Source organism: Pongo abelii, chromosome 16 (assembly GCF_028885655.2).
Source record: "Pongo abelii isolate AG06213 chromosome 16, NHGRI_mPonAbe1-v2.0_pri, whole genome shotgun sequence".
Lineage (NCBI taxonomy): Eukaryota > Metazoa > Chordata > Mammalia > Primates > Hominidae > Pongo > Pongo abelii.
The window spans coordinates 46,580,592-46,599,882 of NC_072001.2; the positions used below are offsets into that span (position 1 = coordinate 46,580,592).

The 19,291-nt window shown below is 45.4% G+C and overlaps 1 protein-coding gene across 2 annotated transcripts in view; it reads right to left on the reverse strand.

Annotated features, from left to right (window-relative positions):
- LOC100453713 (inositol hexakisphosphate and diphosphoinositol-pentakisphosphate kinase 1-like) overlaps positions 1-18,950 on the reverse strand; it is a 30,167-nt gene extending 11,217 nt beyond the window's left edge. For both annotated transcript variants that reach the window (XM_063716626.1, XM_063716627.1), the window contains exons 1-24: positions 17,916-18,950; positions 17,475-17,649; positions 15,986-16,953; positions 15,688-15,773; positions 15,219-15,373; positions 14,978-15,079; positions 14,348-14,509; positions 14,123-14,244; positions 12,264-12,365; positions 11,315-11,401; positions 11,121-11,196; positions 10,867-10,976; positions 10,698-10,780; positions 10,354-10,485; positions 10,074-10,195; positions 9,618-9,800; positions 7,474-7,615; positions 7,061-7,284; positions 6,609-6,736; positions 6,286-6,412; positions 6,008-6,115; positions 4,955-5,071; positions 4,643-4,807; positions 1,709-1,798 (exon numbers count right to left, since the gene is read on the reverse strand). In XM_063716626.1, coding sequence (XP_063572696.1) covers positions 1,724-1,798; positions 4,643-4,807; positions 4,955-5,071; positions 6,008-6,115; positions 6,286-6,412; positions 6,609-6,736; positions 7,061-7,284; positions 7,474-7,615; positions 9,618-9,800; positions 10,074-10,195; positions 10,354-10,485; positions 10,698-10,780; positions 10,867-10,976; positions 11,121-11,196; positions 11,315-11,401; positions 12,264-12,365; positions 14,123-14,244; positions 14,348-14,509; positions 14,978-15,079; positions 15,219-15,373; positions 15,688-15,773; positions 15,986-16,158 — 2,781 coding nt within the window. In that variant the 5' untranslated portion in view covers positions 16,159-16,953; positions 17,475-17,649; positions 17,916-18,950 and the 3' untranslated portion in view covers positions 1,709-1,723. The remainder of the gene's footprint in view (positions 1-1,708; positions 1,799-4,642; positions 4,808-4,954; positions 5,072-6,007; positions 6,116-6,285; positions 6,413-6,608; positions 6,737-7,060; positions 7,285-7,473; positions 7,616-9,617; positions 9,801-10,073; positions 10,196-10,353; positions 10,486-10,697; positions 10,781-10,866; positions 10,977-11,120; positions 11,197-11,314; positions 11,402-12,263; positions 12,366-14,122; positions 14,245-14,347; positions 14,510-14,977; positions 15,080-15,218; positions 15,374-15,687; positions 15,774-15,985; positions 16,954-17,474; positions 17,650-17,915) is intronic.
- Positions 18,951-19,291: the final 341 nt, after the last annotated feature.

Sequence of the window (19,291 nt, forward strand, 5' to 3'; positions counted from 1 at the left end):
TTTCTTCAGAGAAGCTAAAACTAGCTGGCTCTTTCCCAGACCACCCCAAGCTTTGTCCTACATACACTTCCTCCACTGAATACTTTTCTGGTGCAGTCAGGCCAACTCTGCTCTGCCCAGTCCTCAGATCATCTCAGAGGGTGGTCTCTACCTTACCACCACCATCTGCCAACCAGTTCCACGTCCATACTTCTGCGTTGCTCTTGAAACCATTCCCATGGCCCACTTAACTGGGACAGACACACCTATCCTCTTTTCTAGTCTGTCTGAAACCTATTCTTTACTGGGACTTCTGGGAAGAAAGGTCCATGTCTTAGATCTACACTATTGTTGTTTCGGGGTTTTTTTGTTGTTTTTGTTGTTGTTGTTGTTGTTGTTTTGAGACGAAGTCTCACTCTGTCACCCAGGTTGGAGTACAGTGATGCAGTCTCAGCTCACTGCAACCTCCATCTTCTGGGTTCAAGCAATTCTCGTGTCTCAACCTCCCAAGTAGCTGGGATTACAGGCATGCGTCACCATGCTCAGCTAATTTTTGTATTTTTATTAGAGATGGGGTTTCACTATGTTGGCCAGGCTAGTCTCAGAACTCTTGACCTCAAGTGTTCTGTCTTCCTCAGCCTCCCAAAGTGCTGGGATTATAGGCATGAGCCACTGCACCTGGCCAGATCTACACACTTGTCATTTATTTCTCATGCCCCATACCATCTTCCTCATTTCAGGAATCTAGAAGGCAACTTATTCTTATAAAATTAGCCTGGAAAGTTACCAAAACCTTTCTCCCCCTTGCTGGTCCAAAAGCTGACCATTTTGGGGCCAAGAAAATAGGTACCAAGGACAAAGGCAACAGAAAAATTAGAGGCGCTAAATAGAGAAAAATAATAGGACAAGATAGAAACAGCCAGGGGACCAAGTCCAGACCCCACACAATCATGTTTGACCTCCAGTTCTAATTACTGGCTCACAGGGCACTGTGCTCAGAGATAGTTCCTCCCAAGGACTGCCCCACACCCAAAGAATACAATACTCTCTGAGGCTTGGTCCTTCCTGCCGTCTGTGCTCTTAGAAAAAGCTGAATGATGTTCTTTACACCTTTCCAGGGATCCAAAAATCAAGAGACATTTCCTCAAAGTCCTGAGAGATGCCTCTGCCACTACACCAGTCTCAGACTTGTCAATTTTCCAGAAGGAAGGGGAAAAAGTTACAGGATTAGGAGATGATGGAGGAAAGGGCAAGGTGGTAGGAAGGGCAAGAGCGGGGATGTGAAAAACACAGGTTTCAGGGGAAGACATGGCACATTTCTTCAATGAGGAATACGACATTTATGAGGGTTGTAAGTACCTCTATTTATAGCTCTGTCTCTGATAACTCTGAAGGTTCAGAGTCTCCATGGCCCCTTAACGTCTGGGCTAGACTGGAGGGACAGATAAAGAACGAGAGGGAAAGCCAGAAAAACGCCCTTTGGCCAGGGAAATGTGGTTGGTATAGAAAACCAAGAGATAAACACCTTCCTGGGATGGAAAAATCATCTGAGATCCAAGTTCACATCTAACTATGGCTTCTCCCACTTCATCTTCCCTATCTCCACCTGATGATATTCCACTGATTGGACGGTCCCAAATCCCATGACTAAGGTTTCCCACAATAAAACTCTGGAGAACAGACAGACAACTTTTCCAACAATAGGTGAGAAATGCTGGCAAAACCATACCTAGGCCACTCTGCTTCATTTCTGTGGGTGGCCGTGAAGACGAAAAGAGCCGGTGCCACCAGGCCTCGAGGATGAAGTCTCAGAAAGTACCTGCAGAAAAAGGACTCTATATTAATCATTTTGCCACCTCAACCCAAAAGTATAAAACCCAGGTCCTGGATTCCTGTCCCCACAAAGCCAAGCAATGTTAGAAAGTTTGGAAGAACCAAAGGATTTATAGGGGAAGAGGGATGAAAAGGGAACAGAGAATGTACTTTATGGAGGGAACTGTCCGGGGCATTTTTTATACTAGAAGGCACTTCTATTTTCAAGATGCCTTTCCCCACAGCCCTCCCATTCCCAATCTGAGTTTGAGAAATCATTATTCAACCCATTCCTAGTTCTCAGCAGAGCAGTTTCCTAATTGTGTCTATCCCCCCACCAGACTCAGAAAGCCAATCACAATGGCTCAGCCACAAATAAGAGTCTGGCCACCCTCTCTTCTTTCCATGGGAGAGCTGTGGCTACTGCAACCATACTACATTTCTTGTTTGAACCAAGAAGCCCTCCCCTCCAACTGTCTCACCCCTAGAAACATGAAACAGAATTCTTACAATGCCCGCAAGGGCCCAATCACACAACCCATCCCACCCAGATAGTGTCTGAGCCCCTAGATCCCAAAAAGCAAAGACAGAAGGCGAAACAGGAAGGTGAGGTAGGGAGGGACACCTGTGTGCAGGATGCCAGGTGAGTGGTGGACACAGCCCGGGGCTGTAGGTCGGTGGCTAGGGAATGCCGGGGGAGGTCTCCCGACCTCCTGCGGCGCCGTCCCCGCAAGGGGATGAGGTCCAGGTTCCCTGTGCACTGCATGTTCATGACCTGCAATCAGACCGGGTGGAAAGCCGGTCATGGCTCCTTTAAACCCCAGGCTTCTAAAAGCCCCAGTGCCCACAGGGCAGAGCTAGTTACAGGGCTAGAGAGGATGACCAGCTAGGGCGGAGCTGCTATAAAGGTCATAAGTTTTATAATCTAAAATAGTTAAAAAGTATGAGATGACAAGAGGAGAAGAAGGGATGGAGGGAAGGATAAGTTGTATGCCTATATTTATAGAGCAAGGAAGATAAACATTAATATTAGTATTATAGGGCTTTGTGACGAAGGAGCAGAGAGATGATTTTCTCGCAAAACTGAGGAAAATAACCTGGACAACCATCACCCTGGATAAGCCAGGGTCTAAGCAGCACTAGTAATTGAAAAGAAGGAATGTGATCACAATAGGAAGCTTAATATAGGCCTGAAAGAAAGAAGTCAATCTTATCAAGTCTGAGAGATGGTATACAGAGAGCTTTCCTTTGCCTGTGCCTTGTTTTTTTTAGGTTTTTAATTTTTAAAAATTTTTTGTAGAGACAGGATCTTGCCATGTTGCCCAGGCTGGTTTTGAACTCCTGGCCTCAAATGATTCTCCCACTTAGGCCTCCCAAAGTGTTGGGATTACAGGTGTTATGACTGCATAAACCTGAAAAAAATGGTGGGGGGGTGGGGGGCACAGTTCAAGCAGAACAGCACCAGGAGAGACTAGCAGACCATGTGAATAGGAAAGACATTTGGAGGAGCAGTTTATTGATGGAAGATTATGTATCATTCTATCCATGTAATCGATTGCATGTGAGTATAAAGGGTAATAGAGTACTACGGATACCAACCTACACTTACACTTCAAAGAGAAAATAATGTATATCCTACCTAAAGAAACTCTGCATATTACCAGTGTCAATTTCACCTTAAAATAATCAGGAAGTAAAGGATGAATCAAAAGAAGAGACTGCAGTTCGTCTTCTCAGCTTTCTCCAAAATCTGAATTGCACACCTTTTGCTGAACCTAGGTCAGCTCGTTATAGATTCTTCCGATATGGAGAAGAATCCATCTTCCATCTTCTAAAATGGAAAAACCAATTCCTCTAAGATAGAGACCTGGCACTGAGCCAGGGTGAACAGAGTCATTAGGACAGAGCAGAATCTAAATCAGACAGTCAAAGTCTCTGAGACAGGGATAAATTGTGGCGTCAAAATGAATGTAAGTGATACAGAAGGAGCTAGATAGGAGAGAAAAAAAAAAAGGATATAATTGGGCCAAAGACAGAAACAGTTTTTCCAGGAAAAAACCAAAACAAAAACCTCAGATGGTTAGCTGGACACAATATGAGATTAATAACACTTACTGCCTTTAGACTAGAGAGCTAGAACCAGAACTAGAGACAAACTCCAAGAATAGCAGAATATAGGCCCATGCTGATAAAGATCCTCATCAGAACAAGAGGAAGACAGACAGAGCTCTTGACTGACCCACTTTCTGGAACGACAGTACAGATAAAGTGCCAGATATTTGCTCCTATCTGAGCTATAATTTTTACCCAAGGTGACCAAGAGCTAGAGAGGGCTAGACCTTTAATATCAATTGTATTGTTATTATATTACTGCTTGTTGAGCATCTATAAAGTGGATACTACTCACATTTTAGAGGTGAAAAAAAAATTGAGGCTTAGAGAAGTTAAGGCCAGAGAAATGTAGAGAAGTTACCCAGCCAAAGTCACACAGCTTCCAAGTATTAGACTGGGATTTTGGCCCAGAGTTCAAGCTGTTTCTACTAGATTTCCTTTTAAAGAACTACCTTTTCAAATTCATACAGAGGCCTCCTCCTTAATCTTATCCCTTTAAACCCTTATCTCTCAGGCATCCCTCAATGGCAACTCTTTAATCTGAGAAGTAGCAACCAGGTTAAAGAAGCTGTATTGGGAGACCAGCTGTGAAAGAGAGATTAAGTAAAACATATCAATCAGAGCAGGAGGACTCTGCTTCAAGTCCCAAGAGACCCCCCAAGGGGATCTAGTGGATCTGTGGATATAGTCCTATGAGCACTGCCACCCCTTCATTTTTTTCCCAAGGCCCTCTCATTACCTCCGTGGAACCAGCTTTTCGGTTACGAATGAGGGGTGATCTCCTCGGGAGGCCAGGGCCCTCAAGAGGCTGGGGTGAAGTCTGCAATGCCCGGTCTGGCTCATCTGATGCCTTTCCTGGACACAGGTTCTCCATACTGCTTTCGCTGGTTTTCATCTCCTCATTCTATACAATAAAAGGCAGATAAGAGAGGTGTTAATGGCCTCCAAAATCCTAATCCCAGACTACCCAGCCCTTTTACTTCTCCCTGTACTATTTCCCACCACTTGGTTCCTAAGTCCTTCAGTCCCAAATCCCAGCACTCTGACCCACCTCAGAAGAGGCTGGACGGAATCCACAGCCAGCTGGGGCACTGCCTTCTTCCTCAACACCTTTCACTCCAGGGCTGAAGTGTAGCTCCACATGGAACCGTTCCTCGGATAAGGGATCCTATGGAGCATAACCACAAGAGGGGGAAGTTGGCAGAAGCTGGATATTGTGGTGGAAGTAGAGAGGAACTGGAGAGGATTCATCCTCCCAGGAATTCAGGGTCTTGTCCCACTCCGGGGCTGACCTGTTATAGCTTCCTTTCAACTATATATTGTCTCTTACAGGATCCTCATTCCCTCATCTCTACCATTTGTGATTTCACCATTGCACATGACTTTTGAACTTCCAGCTTTACAACCCTTCCCATCACCTTCCACAATAACTCAGCTTGGCTATGGTGCACATAGCAGAACATTTAAAGATATCTTGTGGGCCGGGAGCAGTGGCTCACACCTGTAATCCTAGCACTTTGGGAGGCTGGGGTAGGCAGGTAACTTGAGTCTAGGAGTTCAAGACCAGCCTGGGCAACATGTTGAGACCCTATCTCTACAAAAAAATACAAAAAATTAGCCGGGCATGGTGGCACATGTCTGTCATCCCAGCTACTCTGGAGGCTGATGTGAGAGGATCACTTGAGCCCAGGAGGCAGAGGTTGCGAGGCTTCAGTGAGCTCAGATTGTAGCACCGCACTCCAGCCTGGGTGACAGAGTGAGACCTTGTCTCAAAAAAAAAAAAAAAAAAAGTATAATTGTGGAGCCGTATGCAGAAGGTATATGTATAACCATGTTTGAGGAAATAAGACTCATAACATTGTCCCAAATTCCATACTCTTCCTAATGCCAGAGCTGTGTTCTAGGTTATCTCTCTGGCTCAACAACATCCCAGAACATGTTTTCCGTTCCAGTAGGAACCTCCTGGATGCTCTGTGTCATGCTGTGCCTAAGTGCCACACCTGGCTGGATTCTCCAAATTATAAGGATAAGCAAGTTTGTTTTTTTTTTAATAGAAGTCAAAAGAAGGGGCCTTCCTCTCATCCCCCACCTGCTAGTTCCTCACCTGTGTGTTGTCCTCATAAAGCATGATGACAATCTGGGTCATGTAGTTAAGCTCTGAGATGGCACTAAGATAATCCAAAGCTCGCTGCCATTGTGCATCCTGGGTCTCCTACCAAATGCAAAAAGAGGTAAGCCATTGCTTAAGGAAACAGGAGTCAGAGAATGAGCAGGGAGCCAATGAGAATGGAGAAAGCTTTCATTTAAAAAGCATGAGGAGAAGAGTAAAAGAATGCTGGGAAAAAGCTGTTCACAGGCTAAAGAAGAAAGAGAAATCCTTACATCAAGAAGTCCTCCATAACGGAAGACACTGAGCAGGGAGTGGACGTGGCTTTCACTGGTGAAATAGAGACGCGTTCGAACGTGGCGACCTGGGGAGAGCACGCCTCGGGAGTACCTGAGATAACAGCTAAATCACTCACACAATCAGTTAACCCTGTTCCCACCCTTCTGCAAACTCCCTCCTCCCACCTCAAAGACTTCTCTCCTTTCCATCCCAAAATCTTGTTTATTCTTGGTTCCCCAGGCTGTCCCAGCTTTGATTCCCCCAAGGCTCCCTGACATGCCCCTCCCTCCATCCAACACCCCTCCCAGCCCTCCCTCACAGGGGATGCAGCTTGTTGACAGACTCATCCTCGTGGGTTCTCTGCAGGTCAAGTAGTATCTTCCGCAACAGTGGAAGACAGAAGCCCACAGCAATTTCCAGTTTCTCCTCCCGACTGATCCCGTACTCCTAGGGGCCACAGGCCAGGAATAAATACCTCAATAAATCTTGTTTTCTCATGCCTCATATTCCCAGGACCAAGATCATGCCTGTCTTCACCTCACGTCTAGGGCTTCTTTCATATCCACTACATTCCCCCTCTTCCAGGTGTCTCCTGAATTAGCCTCCTGTACTTACCAAGAGCCAGAGTGGACCCTGAGAAATGTAGCAACTCAACTTATTCCTTCTCTAAGTTGCTTTCCTCTAGTCCCAAATCACCCTTCCTTTCCACCTTTTCTCTCTTTCCTTCCCAACACCCTCCTCCCCAGGCTAGGTCCCTTATACAAGACACACCTGGGGAATGACCACATCAGCCAGTGCCTTAGAGAGACGGAGCAACTCTGCTGTGCCTTGAAGTCCCAGACTCCCATTGTGCTGCACATCATACTTGACACAGTCATAGATGTCAGGGATCTTACTGATATCATAGCGCCCACTCTTCTGTCGAAAGTCACGCTCCAGCTTGCTCCAACGCTGTAGCATTAGCTCTAGTGTCTCACTGTGGTAGAGCTGCAGGTCTGGAAGAAAGGCAGAAATCAGATAAGAATCAAAGATTTTACCTCCAACAAAAGACCCCGACGACTCTGAAGTACAGCCAGAGGGAGGAGGAGGCCTGGTCTCTGACATTTAGGAGATGACACCAGAATGCCTGAGAAACCCATCCATACCTGAGACCTTGAAGGGAAGATAGTAGTATTCATACCCACCTACAGACCTGGGGTCCTGCATTCGTTCCCGGATCTGGTGGGTGAGGTTTTCGATCAGGGCAAATACCTGATCACAGACCTTCACAGGATTCTGGATGACAGTCATGGAGTTGAGCAGGGAAGTACTTCTGGTGGGAGCCAGCTATGAAGAATAGAGAGAAGAAAAGCAAGATAGGCTCAGCACTAATTGCCCAGATTCCTGTGAGTTTATTACACAGAGACTACCCACAATACAGATCTGTATGTTGGTTCACTCCAGTGAGCATTCTTAGGTTACTGGGCATACTAGCAGTTCTAGGCCTTCAGGTAAGGGCACTGCTCTAGCATATAGTCATCTGAGAGGGATTGATTTTAAGAGTCCAGAGAAAATAAAAGACCTAAGTTCTTTTCTTGAGGGCTCTAGAATACACATGGAAAATACTGGAGAATAAAGATTAAACCAAAATCCCTCAAAATCTCCACAGAATGTTTTCATGAGTAGAGATTACAGATAACATTATCTTCTTCCTCTAAACAAGATGCTAGCCTGAGCCTAGAGTAGAAATGCTGCCTCAAAACTGGGTTCCGACTCAGGCTTGTAGGACAGTAACAGTCAATGAAAAATGGGGAGGGGGAATCAAGATTCTGGCTGAAAACGCACAATTCTATTTAGGTCCTCACAAGTTTCATTCTTGCTCGCAAAAGAAGGCAAGGCAGAAAAGGAAAGCTGCCTTAGCTTTTTTGAGTTTCACAGTGAGCAATGGATTAGGAAATAAAGGAGCAAGTTCCTGTTCCTTATCAAGTCCTACTCAGAGAACACAGAAAATCCTATGGGCTCATAGCAAAGTGCTTAGCTACTTAACTCATTTAAGAACCAATCAGAAATGTTACACAACAATGTAAATACATGTAATGCTACTGAACTGTAAACTTCAAAATGGTTAAAATGGTACCATAATTTTAAAGTTTTAAACAGTTTTTTAAAAGAACATATCAGAAATGAGGAGTGGGAAGAGTAGAAAACCACTGCCTGGTCAATTGTGGCCTAGATATGCAGGAAAAACAATGACCATATTGGGTAATGGCATATAGTGGGATTAATACTATAAAGCAATGTAACAGCCTGGGTGTTGGAGTTAGACCCTTTGGGTTTGTATTAGCTGGATGACATGAGGAAAATTGCTTAGATTCTTCTGAGCCTAGGTTTCCTCATGTGTAAAATGGGAGGAAAGTCCTTGTGGTCTGCAGTCCTTGCAGTGCTTTAAAGATGACCATCAATTCTTTGTCTTCCTTCCCTTCCCTTAAATCTGGCTGGTCCTGTAACTGTTTAACCAATAAAAAATAACAAAGTTATGTTGTGCTAATTCTGGGCCTACACTTTAAGAAAGCCTCTAAGCTTCTGCTTTTGAATATCCCTAAAGCTACCATTTAATACGTCCAGCTATCACACTACAGAAACCATATGAAGAACCATGTGGAGAAAAGAGGCACTGAGATTACAGGGAGAGCATGAAGAGGGAGAGAGCCAGCCATCCCACAATCCCAGCTGAACTTCCAGATGGTTCCAGCTCCAGTCAATATCTGACTGCAATTTCAGGAGAGACTCCAAGCAAGATCAGATGAGCCCAGAACTGTGAGAGATAATAAAATGATTGTTGTTTTAGGTTACTACGTTTTGGGGTAGTTTATGATGCAACAATGGATAACTGAAACGTTCTTTTGTTCAGGATCCTTGGGATCAGAGCTGTGCTTAGGAATTGAGAATCTGTGGGACTTTAGAAGTTAATACAGCACATATGCCATATGTATATAATACCTCCATCAGGGCCCATGGCATAACCAAACACATTAATATTTCTGCCACAAAATGCATGACTATTTACACTAAGTGGGAAAACTAAGGATTATAAAAGTCTTAATGACAGTTCGTGTCAGGTTTAGCTGCCAAATGAATCTCAATGTCAAGAAAAAAATCTTTTTAATTTTCAAAATTATGCATAAGAGATTGTGGACCTGTACTTATCTCAAAGGGTCGCTGTAAGGATTAAATAATATATGTGTAAAACAACTAAAACAGTGCCTGGCATGCAGTAAATACTGTTATTATTGATCCCTACTATTTACAATTCTAGGAATTGGGGATCCAGGCTATTTTAGAGCCTGACCTCATCGTAGTCCTCAGGGCCAAAGGGCGCATCCTGCTGTAGAATATGGTGCAGCCGAGCCTTCACCCGGTGCTGGCAGCTGCTCAAGGAATCCCCATCGCTGTCCAGTAGCCCATTCATGTTGGCACTCTTCACCATTTGCACCAAAATGGGTGTCAGCTCCCCTTCTAGAGCCAGAAGGCCCTAAAGAGAAAGCACAAGGTCTATTTGTTTCCCTTGCAGGTTAGCATCCCTAGGCCTAGATGGTCCCAGGGATCGAATGGGAGCTGGTTGAAGAGATGGGGCCTACCCTCACTAATTATTCTCAGCTCATTCTCGGTAGTACAGAATGGGTCCGATACATGCAGAAACTTCTCTGAGTTGGCCTACAAGCACCCTGAGATGCTCCAACTGGTTCTCCAAACTCTCTGCTTCTCTACCTAATGGAAACTGGGACTACAGAACTGTAGTATGCACCTTGGCGAAGGCAGCAGCAGTCATCTGAACACGACCCTCATCAGAGGCATAGATCTTGAGATCGTGGCGGAAAGTGCTATGGAGACGAAGCAGCCCACAACCAGGGAAGCCAGCATAGTCACCTGGGGACAAAGGGGGGGACCAGGAATGGACTGCTATAAATACTCATGGAAGAAAAAATATTCATTTCCCCACTGTCTCTGTCCCTTCATTTTCCCCAACTTACTCTCTAATCATTTTATCCTGGCTCTGCTATGTGTTCACTCCCCAAAACATTCACCCTGTCCTCCAGGGTACATGCAGCGAAAAGCTCGCCCCAGCTCCTCAGCCTGAACACGGCCAGCAGGAGTCAGTTCTCCACCCCACTTCAGTACCAGCAACAGAGATGGGGCCAGAGTTTCCCTCTGTGGATCTGAAGGAATAAGGGGCAGTGAATGGTCTAGATCTAAGAAAAATAGTGGGAACATCTAAATGTTAGGTCTTCTGAGGAGACCAGAGAGGTAATTTGGGGTAAAGGTCATCTATAGGCTCAAGTAAAAGAGATCTGGTGGGGAAAGAAGATGGACAAAAAAATAAAAAGAACACAAGATCTGAGAGGTAGTGGTAAGGAGGACTACATCTTACCTTGCCCCTCATTAGAAGCTTTTACTCCATGAGGGTAGTAAGTCAATTGTACCTTCTGGTTTATACCTGAGAAGTGACCATACCTGCAGGATAAAGTCACAGTTTATTTTCTGTTCCAGCACCCCAATTCTCACTGTTATTGGCTCCCTTTTGCTATCCCCTTTCTCACATCTCCAATACAGACTTCAGCTGCTCTAGTTTTCCAGTCTTCTCCTCGATCTCACCACCTGGTTCTTTCTCCAGTTCAGCCAACAACAGCCTTGTGATATCCAGCACCTCCTAGAGGAAATAATAAGGTATCCATGCAGAAGGCCAAGTCCTAGACAGTTACCTTTCCATCCCAGTCTTTTATCAAGACTCCCAATGCCACATCCTCTAACTCTCTCACAGCACTGCTCCTCCTGGCCAGATTCACTACCTTACCTGGAGCTGCTCAGGTCGCTTGAGTTTTAATTTCCCTGTCTTGTAGCCACCATGTTTTTCAAACAGAGCAAAAAACCTGAAGAAGTAATGAGAAGCTTCAGTGTGGGATGAGACAGTCAAAGCCTCCAGGACTTGCCCCCCATGCAGTCTTCCTCACGAAAACCTATTTGTGTAAATTAGGACACTCTTCCGACCTTGGGTGTTTCACTTCCATCTTCATCTTCTGCTTGGGAGTACGATCCCCATGACGAATAATTGCAATGACACAACGAAGTTCCATCCTAAGATCATAAATGTTATCAGAGCCTCTCCCACATCCCCATCCCACCTGCTGTCATCACATTACTTGACATGTCAAAAAACAGAAGGGCTGAGCAGGTCTTAGGCCTGTGATCTCAGCACTTCGGGAGGCTGAGGTGGGAGGATCACTTAGGCCCAGGAGAAACATAGGGTGAGCATGAGCAACATAGGGTGAGTCTGTCTCTATAAAAAAAGTTAAAAGAAAAAAAATTATCCAGCCATGGTGCCACATGCCTGTGGTCCCAGCTATTTGGGAGGCTGAGGTGGGAGGATCACTTGATCCCAGGAGGTAGAGGCTGCAGTGAACCATGAGTGCACCACTGCACTCCAGCTTGGGAGACAGAGCCAGATCCTGTCGCAAAAAAAAAAAAAAAAAGAAAGAAAGAAAGAAAAAGAAAACAGAACTGAGATTAGGAATATAAATGGAGGCTGGGCATGGTGGCTCATGCCTGTAATCCCAGCTCTTTGGCAGGCCGAGGCGGGTGGATCACTTGAGGTCAGGAGTTCAAGATCAGCCTGGTCACATGGTGAAACCCCGTCTCTACTAAAAACACAAAAATTAGCCAGATGTGCTCACCTGAACCCAGGAGGTGGAGGTTGCTGTGGGCCGAGATCGTGTCACTGCACTCCAGCCTGGGCAAGAGGGCTAGACTCTGTGTCAAAAAAAAAAAACAAAAAAACAAAAAAACGGCGGTGGAGTATAAGTGGAGTTAAGAAGACTATGTATAAGAGGCCTAGGCTCCGTTAGTCAGGTAGTGTGGGGTCAGGAAGTAACCATTAGTCTGGCTTAAGGAATCCCATGGGTCTTAAGTAGGTTACTCCAGATTTTTTGCTTTTGCTTACATAGTGCCAGATGTGGTGGGAACAATGGGAATGTCCTCAGCCTCCGTGGGGATGGACCATGGAATCTGGAACTGTGGGGCAAGCTCCCGCATTATGGTGTTCCTAGAAAGAGAAACAAAGAAGCTATGTAAAAATGAATAAACCAGAACTACTCAGAGGAATGAAGCTCACAAAAACAAGCAGGCTGCAGGCAGAAGAATACATTAATATAAAGTCTAAAAACATACAAACAAATACCCATATATATATAGTAAAAATATAAATAAATACACGGGAATGACAAACACCAAATTATGGATTGTGGTTCCCTCTGGGGATGGGGAGGGGATGTTACTAAGGAGGAGTACATAGGGGCTTCAATTATATATATACACACACACACACATGCATGTGTACACACACGTATGTGTACACATAGTTTGTGTATATACACACATGTATGCATATATACACATATATACATATATGTGTACATATATGTGTGTGTGTGTATATATATATTTTTCTTTTTTTTTTTTTTTTTTGAGATAGAGTTTTGCTCTTGTTGCCCAGGCTGGAGTACAATGGCATGATCTCAGCTCACTGAAACCTCCACCTCCTGGGATCAAGTGATTCTACTGCCTCAGCCTCCTGAGCAGCTGAGATTATAGGGGCCCACCACTACGGTTGACTAATTTTTTGGTTTTTTTTGGTTTTTTGGTTTTTTTTTTTTTTGAGATGCAGTCTCACTCTTGTCACCCAGGATGGAGTACAGTGGCATGATCTCGGCTCACTGCAATCTCCGCCTCCCAGGTTCAAGTGATTCTCCTGTCTCAGCCTTCCAAGTAGCTGGGATTACAGGCGCCCACCAATATGCCTGGCTCATTTTTTTTTTTTTGTATTTTTAGTAGAGATGGGGTTTCACCATGTTGGCCAGGCTGGTCTCGAAGTCCTGACCTCAGGTGATCCATGCACCCCGGCCTCCCAAAGTGCTGGGATTACAGGCGGAAGCCACCGAGCCTGGCCAATTTTTTGTATTTGTAGTAGAAACAAGGTTTTACCATGTTGGTCAGGCTGGTCTCAAACTCGTGACCTCAGGTGATCTACCCGCCTCGGCCTCCCAAAGTGCCAGGATTACATGCATGAGCCACCACACCCGACCTATATTCCTAATATTTTATTTCTTAAGCTGGGTGGTGAATACATAGATGCTCACTATGGTCATCATTCCTCATATATTTCTGAATGGTTTATACATTACGTGACAAATTTCTTGGAAAGTCAAGCTGCAGAGCAGTATTATAGTATGACCACATTTAGTAAAATAAATACAGTTTGGATATGGTAGAAAAAGATAAATTGTTATGTCTAAAACTGTTAACAACAATGGTCTCTGGGAGGGGCAGTGTTAGAAAGGCAAGGAGCCTGAGGAGCCCTTTCTTTCTTTTTATTTTTTTAATTTAATTGATTGATTGATTGATTGATTGATTGGGATGGAGTTTCGCTCTTGTCACCCAGGCTGGAGTGCAATGGCACGATCTCAGCTCACTGCAACCTTCACCTCCTGCGTTCAAGCGATTCTCCTGCCGCAGCCTCCCTAGTAGCTGGGATTACAGGCATGCGCCACCATGCCTGGCTAATGTTGTATCTTTAGTAGAAACACGGTTTCACCATGTTGGCCAGGCTGGTCTCTAACTCCTGACCTCAGGTGACCCACCCGCCTCAGCCTCTCAAAGTGCTGAGTTTATAGGCATGAGCCACCGCGCCTGGCCTGCTTTTTCACTTTTAAATCATATTTATGATATTTAAAATAAAGAAAAAACTTTCAAATATTCTTCTGTAAGCCCATTCTCCCCAGCACAGACCACTATGTCTCGTACCCCAGAATCTTGGCACAGTCATCGTAGTATTTCATCGAGTTCTTGACAAAACTAAAGCCATTGACATCACACACAAAGGAATGACCATTGGCACGAAGAAGGTCAAATCCACAAACTGTTTGCTGCAAGGAAAACAAGAAAGATGAGAACAAGACAGTTACCCTTCCCGGACCCCTGTTCCTTCCTTTCTCCCTCATTTCACAACCTCCCTGGGCCCTCCTCTACCTTGAAAGCTACGCAGACTTTCCTGGCCACCAGCTTTTCCATGGCAGTCAGCATGACTGGATATCGAATCTCTTTCCCCTCACTGTCTCGTTCAACCTTCCCATCCAAAGCTGGAGATTTTCTAGCTTCAGCATGGGCATAATCTGGCCCCACTGTATACACCTGCAGGTACATAGCATCACTGAGTATGCCCACAGCTCACCCTGTATATGAGAAGACAATATGAGCACTAGGTCTGTAGACTAGTTTCAGAGTAAAACAACAACAACAAAAACAAAACAAACAAATCTTGAGCATTAAGGAGACTGACCAACATTTTTCCTACTGAGCCCTACTGAAGTATCATTATGAATTTCTCCTCAGGACTCCACTACTCTCAGGTAGCCTTTATTAAAAAATAATTTACCAACATTATACCATTTTTCTAAGTCAGCCTTGCCTTTGCTCTGATAGTGAAAATGTGAATGTCTGTATCCTCCACTCATTATCTTCACCTGAATATGAAAGCCAATCACATTCACATCATGTTATTTTCTAGGACCTCCTCCCCATATACTTCCACCTGCTTCCCAAGTACCCCATCCCCACCCACACATTTGTAACCTCTTAAATCCCTATATCCACCATAACCTTGACATCTGTGCCATCTGTTGGCATAAACTCCTCATAGATGTACGACCCCGTCTTTCGGACGCTGCTCTCAGGAGAGTAAACACTGCTTCGGCTGCCAATCTTCAAGAGAAAAAAAGAAGAAAAAACAATGTTGCCTCAACTCTCTGTTCTGTCCCCAAATGCTCCATCTTCCTTCCCCACAACCTCATCTTGCCCTTTTACCTCTCTGACTCCCCAGATGCTCAAATATCCCCCCTACCTTACGAAAGAGACGCTGGCTTCCTCCTCCAGCTGAGCTGGGGTAGTAGATGTAAACATTGTGGTCTTCTGCACTCACTGGCTTTTCCACAAAGGGCTTGGGAAAGACAGCTCCATTGACCTCTACTTGGTCTTCACCTTCTATCAGGTTGCATTCTGAAAGGTGGATGTGTAGTCATTCCTATGGCCTAAGGTTGTGGAATATTACTAATTCTCATTTCCCCAGGTTTTCATCTCTATAACCCTCAAATTTTTATGACTATATCTTTGTAATAGATGAGGTAAAATCTCTATATAACAGGTCCAAGCCTCTGTCCGAAGACTCATGGCTCTAACCCCACCCATAATCCAATAACCAAAACCCCACACAGATAGGTGGTATATAGGAGATGTCTAGAAGATGGAAACGTGGCTAAGTCACAGAAAGCAAAGAAAAGCAGGACTAACTCTCCCTCAGGCCAGGTACTCACCCTCAGGCCGGGCAGGATCACGGTTGAGCACAGCATATCGAGGCAGATCAATACCCTCTTCCTGCAGGATCCGGTACACCTCCCTCCTGTCACCCCCAAATAAAATAGCTGGGAGAGGTGGGAGTAACTAAGGGCAGGGGCTGGGGATTTCATCTGCACAGGATTAAAAGACACCAGGGCACAAAATTATGGTACAAAAATTAGGCATGTTGGTTTGACTCTGCCCCTCTCAGAGTGGGTTCCCTGAACATGCATGATCCCAAAGCCACCCATCTCACTGGTCAACAGGAAGTTATACCTATCTTGGATGTAATACTGCATGGCCAGATCATTGATAAGAAAGGGGTTTCGAAGCTTGGAGTAAGCCACAGCTTTGTCCAGAGGAAAGCCTGGAATGGAGACAGGAAATAAAGAGACCAAAGGAAGGGAGAGAAAGAGAACGAGAAAAGAGCAAGAGAGATACAAATACATATTAAAGCTATTAGCTGCCACTGAGCTCCTCTACCCATTCAACCCATCACTTATTCTTCTGCCCAGCTCCCCAAGTCTAGGATATTTATCAAGAAAAAGTAAAACAGAAATTATTTTTACAGTCCTTCCAGAGACCCAATTCTTTCATTGATCCTAAGAGACTTAGAGTTGTCCTGAGGTTAGACTATAGGCTTTAAACCCCCGGCAACTCTTCCAAGATGTAGGGAAAGCAAACTCCTTGGCACCATTCTCTAGTGTGTCACAAGTAGCTGATGGCTCTTTACTAAGGAAATAAGACAATAAGAACCTCATTTCCCAAACCAGTATCCCCACCACCATTCCTTCCCATTTTCCTTCACAGGCCCCAGCCTTTGGAGTGGAAAGAGATGAGGCAGTGGCAGGATGGCCAGTTTTCCACGGGTTCATTAAGGATTACATCTTCTCCCAGAATGATAACAATCAGGTAGTCAAATCTGCAGAGTCGCTCTAGGATTTGAGTCATGGGCTTGGATTTGGATTTCTTGGTCATGGCACAGATGCCAACAATGATCTGAGGTTCAGGAGGCTACAAAGAGGAAGTGCTATCAGAAACTCAAGAACTTCCCACCAATATCACCCCCTTCTGAGAATACTGTCTTATCTTCTTATGGCACAGAGTTTCTTGCCAGGACTCTGGACCTATGGGATAAAGGGTGCCTCCTAACTTTGATCGAGGTTGGGGCACAGCTAGGGATTCCAACTGCCTACAGAATAGGAGCCTTTCCACAGTAGGAAATATGTGCTCAAGCAGGAGACCTAGAGAACCAACAACCATGAGACAACAGGAAGATCCTAAGGGCAGGGGTTTCTTTTTTTTTTGGAAATGGAGTCTCCCTCTGTCGCCTAGGCTGGAGTGCAGTGGCATGATTTCTGCTCACTGCAACCTCCAACTCCTGGGCTCAAGCGATTCTCCTGCCTAGGCCTCCTGAGTAGCTGGGATTACAGGCGCCCACCATACCCAGCTAATTTTTGTATTTTTAGTAGAGATAGGGTTTCACCATGTTGGACAGGCTAGTTTCGAACTCCTGACCTCAAATGATCCAGCTGCCTTGGCCTCCCAAAGTGCTGGGATTACCCACGCCCGGCCAGTGCAGGGGTTTGTAAGAGAGGCAATCTAACCAATCTCTACTGCCCCTCCCCTAAACCAGGATAGGGCCTGTTTATGACAGGGAGTCTAGGCATTCAGAAAGAACAGAGAGGTATCTCTAACCAATAGAATCTTAACTCTTTAGGACAGAGGCTTCAACCCCAAGTTACATCATTTTCCCCATTTTTACCACTTCATCCTCCTCATCCTCAAGGAGCTCGCTGTCACTCTCTTCTGGCCTCATGCCTATTCCTCGGGTGCCCAGCCCCTCATCTCAAGCTCCAAGGAAGAAGTGGGCCGTGGTACTCTCGCCTTCACTGGCCGTCAATGACCACATCCCTGCCGGAACACCCACTCATCCCGCTCTGCAGAGGGGGGTACCCCATCCGCTCAGAACCCAAGCCCCCTGGTAGTGGGTGGGGATGGGGATGGAGATGAAAAGCATAAGAGGGAACTATAAGGGGAAACAAAACAAAGCTATAGGAAGAAGGATCAACAAGAAAGGAGGCATATGGGCTATGACTTGAGATGCTAAAAGAGCCATAAAAGAAAAGCAAGGTATCCCTTTTCCTCCCTGCTCACCCCACCCCAACCAATAAATTAGTAAGAGGATCAGATAATCAGCCCTTACAATGCCGGCATGTCCCTGATTTGGCCAGCAAGAAACATTAACTTCAGGCAGCAAATGGGAAACGCAGGTCCTCAAGGAAGGCTACTGTTGAGTCCTACCAGAAGAGAAGGTTAGAGTGACATTTCAAACTTTGGACTCATTTCACAATGTTCCTAGCCCTTTTCCACCTCCTCACAGTAGTGTTTAATTCAGTAATTTAATGCAAAGGCAGAGGAATAAGAGAGCTCATCTGCCTTTCCCCTTAAACATCATCTTCATTCTTCCCAAAGATTAAATCAAAAAATATTTATTGAGGGCACCCTACATTCTAAGCATTATATCAGAATATTAAGGCCAGGCACACTGGCTTACACCTATAATCTCAGCACTTTGGGAGGCTGAGGAGGGTGGATCACTTGAGTCCAGGAGATCGAGACCAGCCAGGGCAACATGTCGAAACCCAGTTTCTACAAAAACATACAAAAATTAGGCAGGCATGGTGGTGCATATCTGTAGTCCCAGCTACTTGGGAGGCTGAGGCAAGAGGATCATTTGAGCCCTGGATGCGGACGTTGTAGTGAGCTGAGATCACGCCATTGCACTCCAGCCTGGGTGACAGAGTGAGACCCTCTCTCAAACCAAAAATTAAAAAAATAATAAAACCCCCATGCTCTCTCTCTCCTTCATCTACTCCACCTTAAAAGACAGTTGCACAGCCAGATACCATGGTTCATCCCTATAATTCCAGCATTTTGGGAGGCTGAGGCAAGAGGATCGTTTGGGCTTAGGGGTTTGAGACCAGCCAGGGCAACATAGCAAGACCTCATCTCTACAAAAAAATTTTAAGGCTGGGTGCAGTGGTTCATGCCTGTAATCCCAGCACTTTCAGAGGCTGAACCAGGATGACTGCCTGAGCCTCAGAGTTCGAGACCAGCCTGGGCAATATAGGGAGACCTGGACTTTACAACAGCTTTTTCTTAAATTAGCCATGCATGGTGGCACGAGCCTGTGGTCCCAGTTACTTGGGAGGCTAAGCTGGGAGGATTGTTTAAGCCCAAGAGGTCGGGACTGCAGTGAGCCGTGATTGTACCACTGCACTCCAGCCTGGGTGACACAAAAATACCCTGTTTCAAAAGAAAAAAAAATTTTTTTCTTTTCTTGAGACGGAGTCTCGCTCTGTCGCCCAGGCTGGAGTGCAGTGGCGTGACCTCAGCTCACTGCGACCTCTACCTCCCGGGTTCAAGCAATTCTGCCTCAGCCTCCCGAGTAGCTGAGACCACAGGCACATCCCACCATGCCTGGCCAATTTTTGTATTTTTTTTTTAGTAGAGATGGGGTTTCACCATGCTGTCCAGGCTGGTCTCGAACTCCTGAACTCATGATCCACCTGCCTCAGC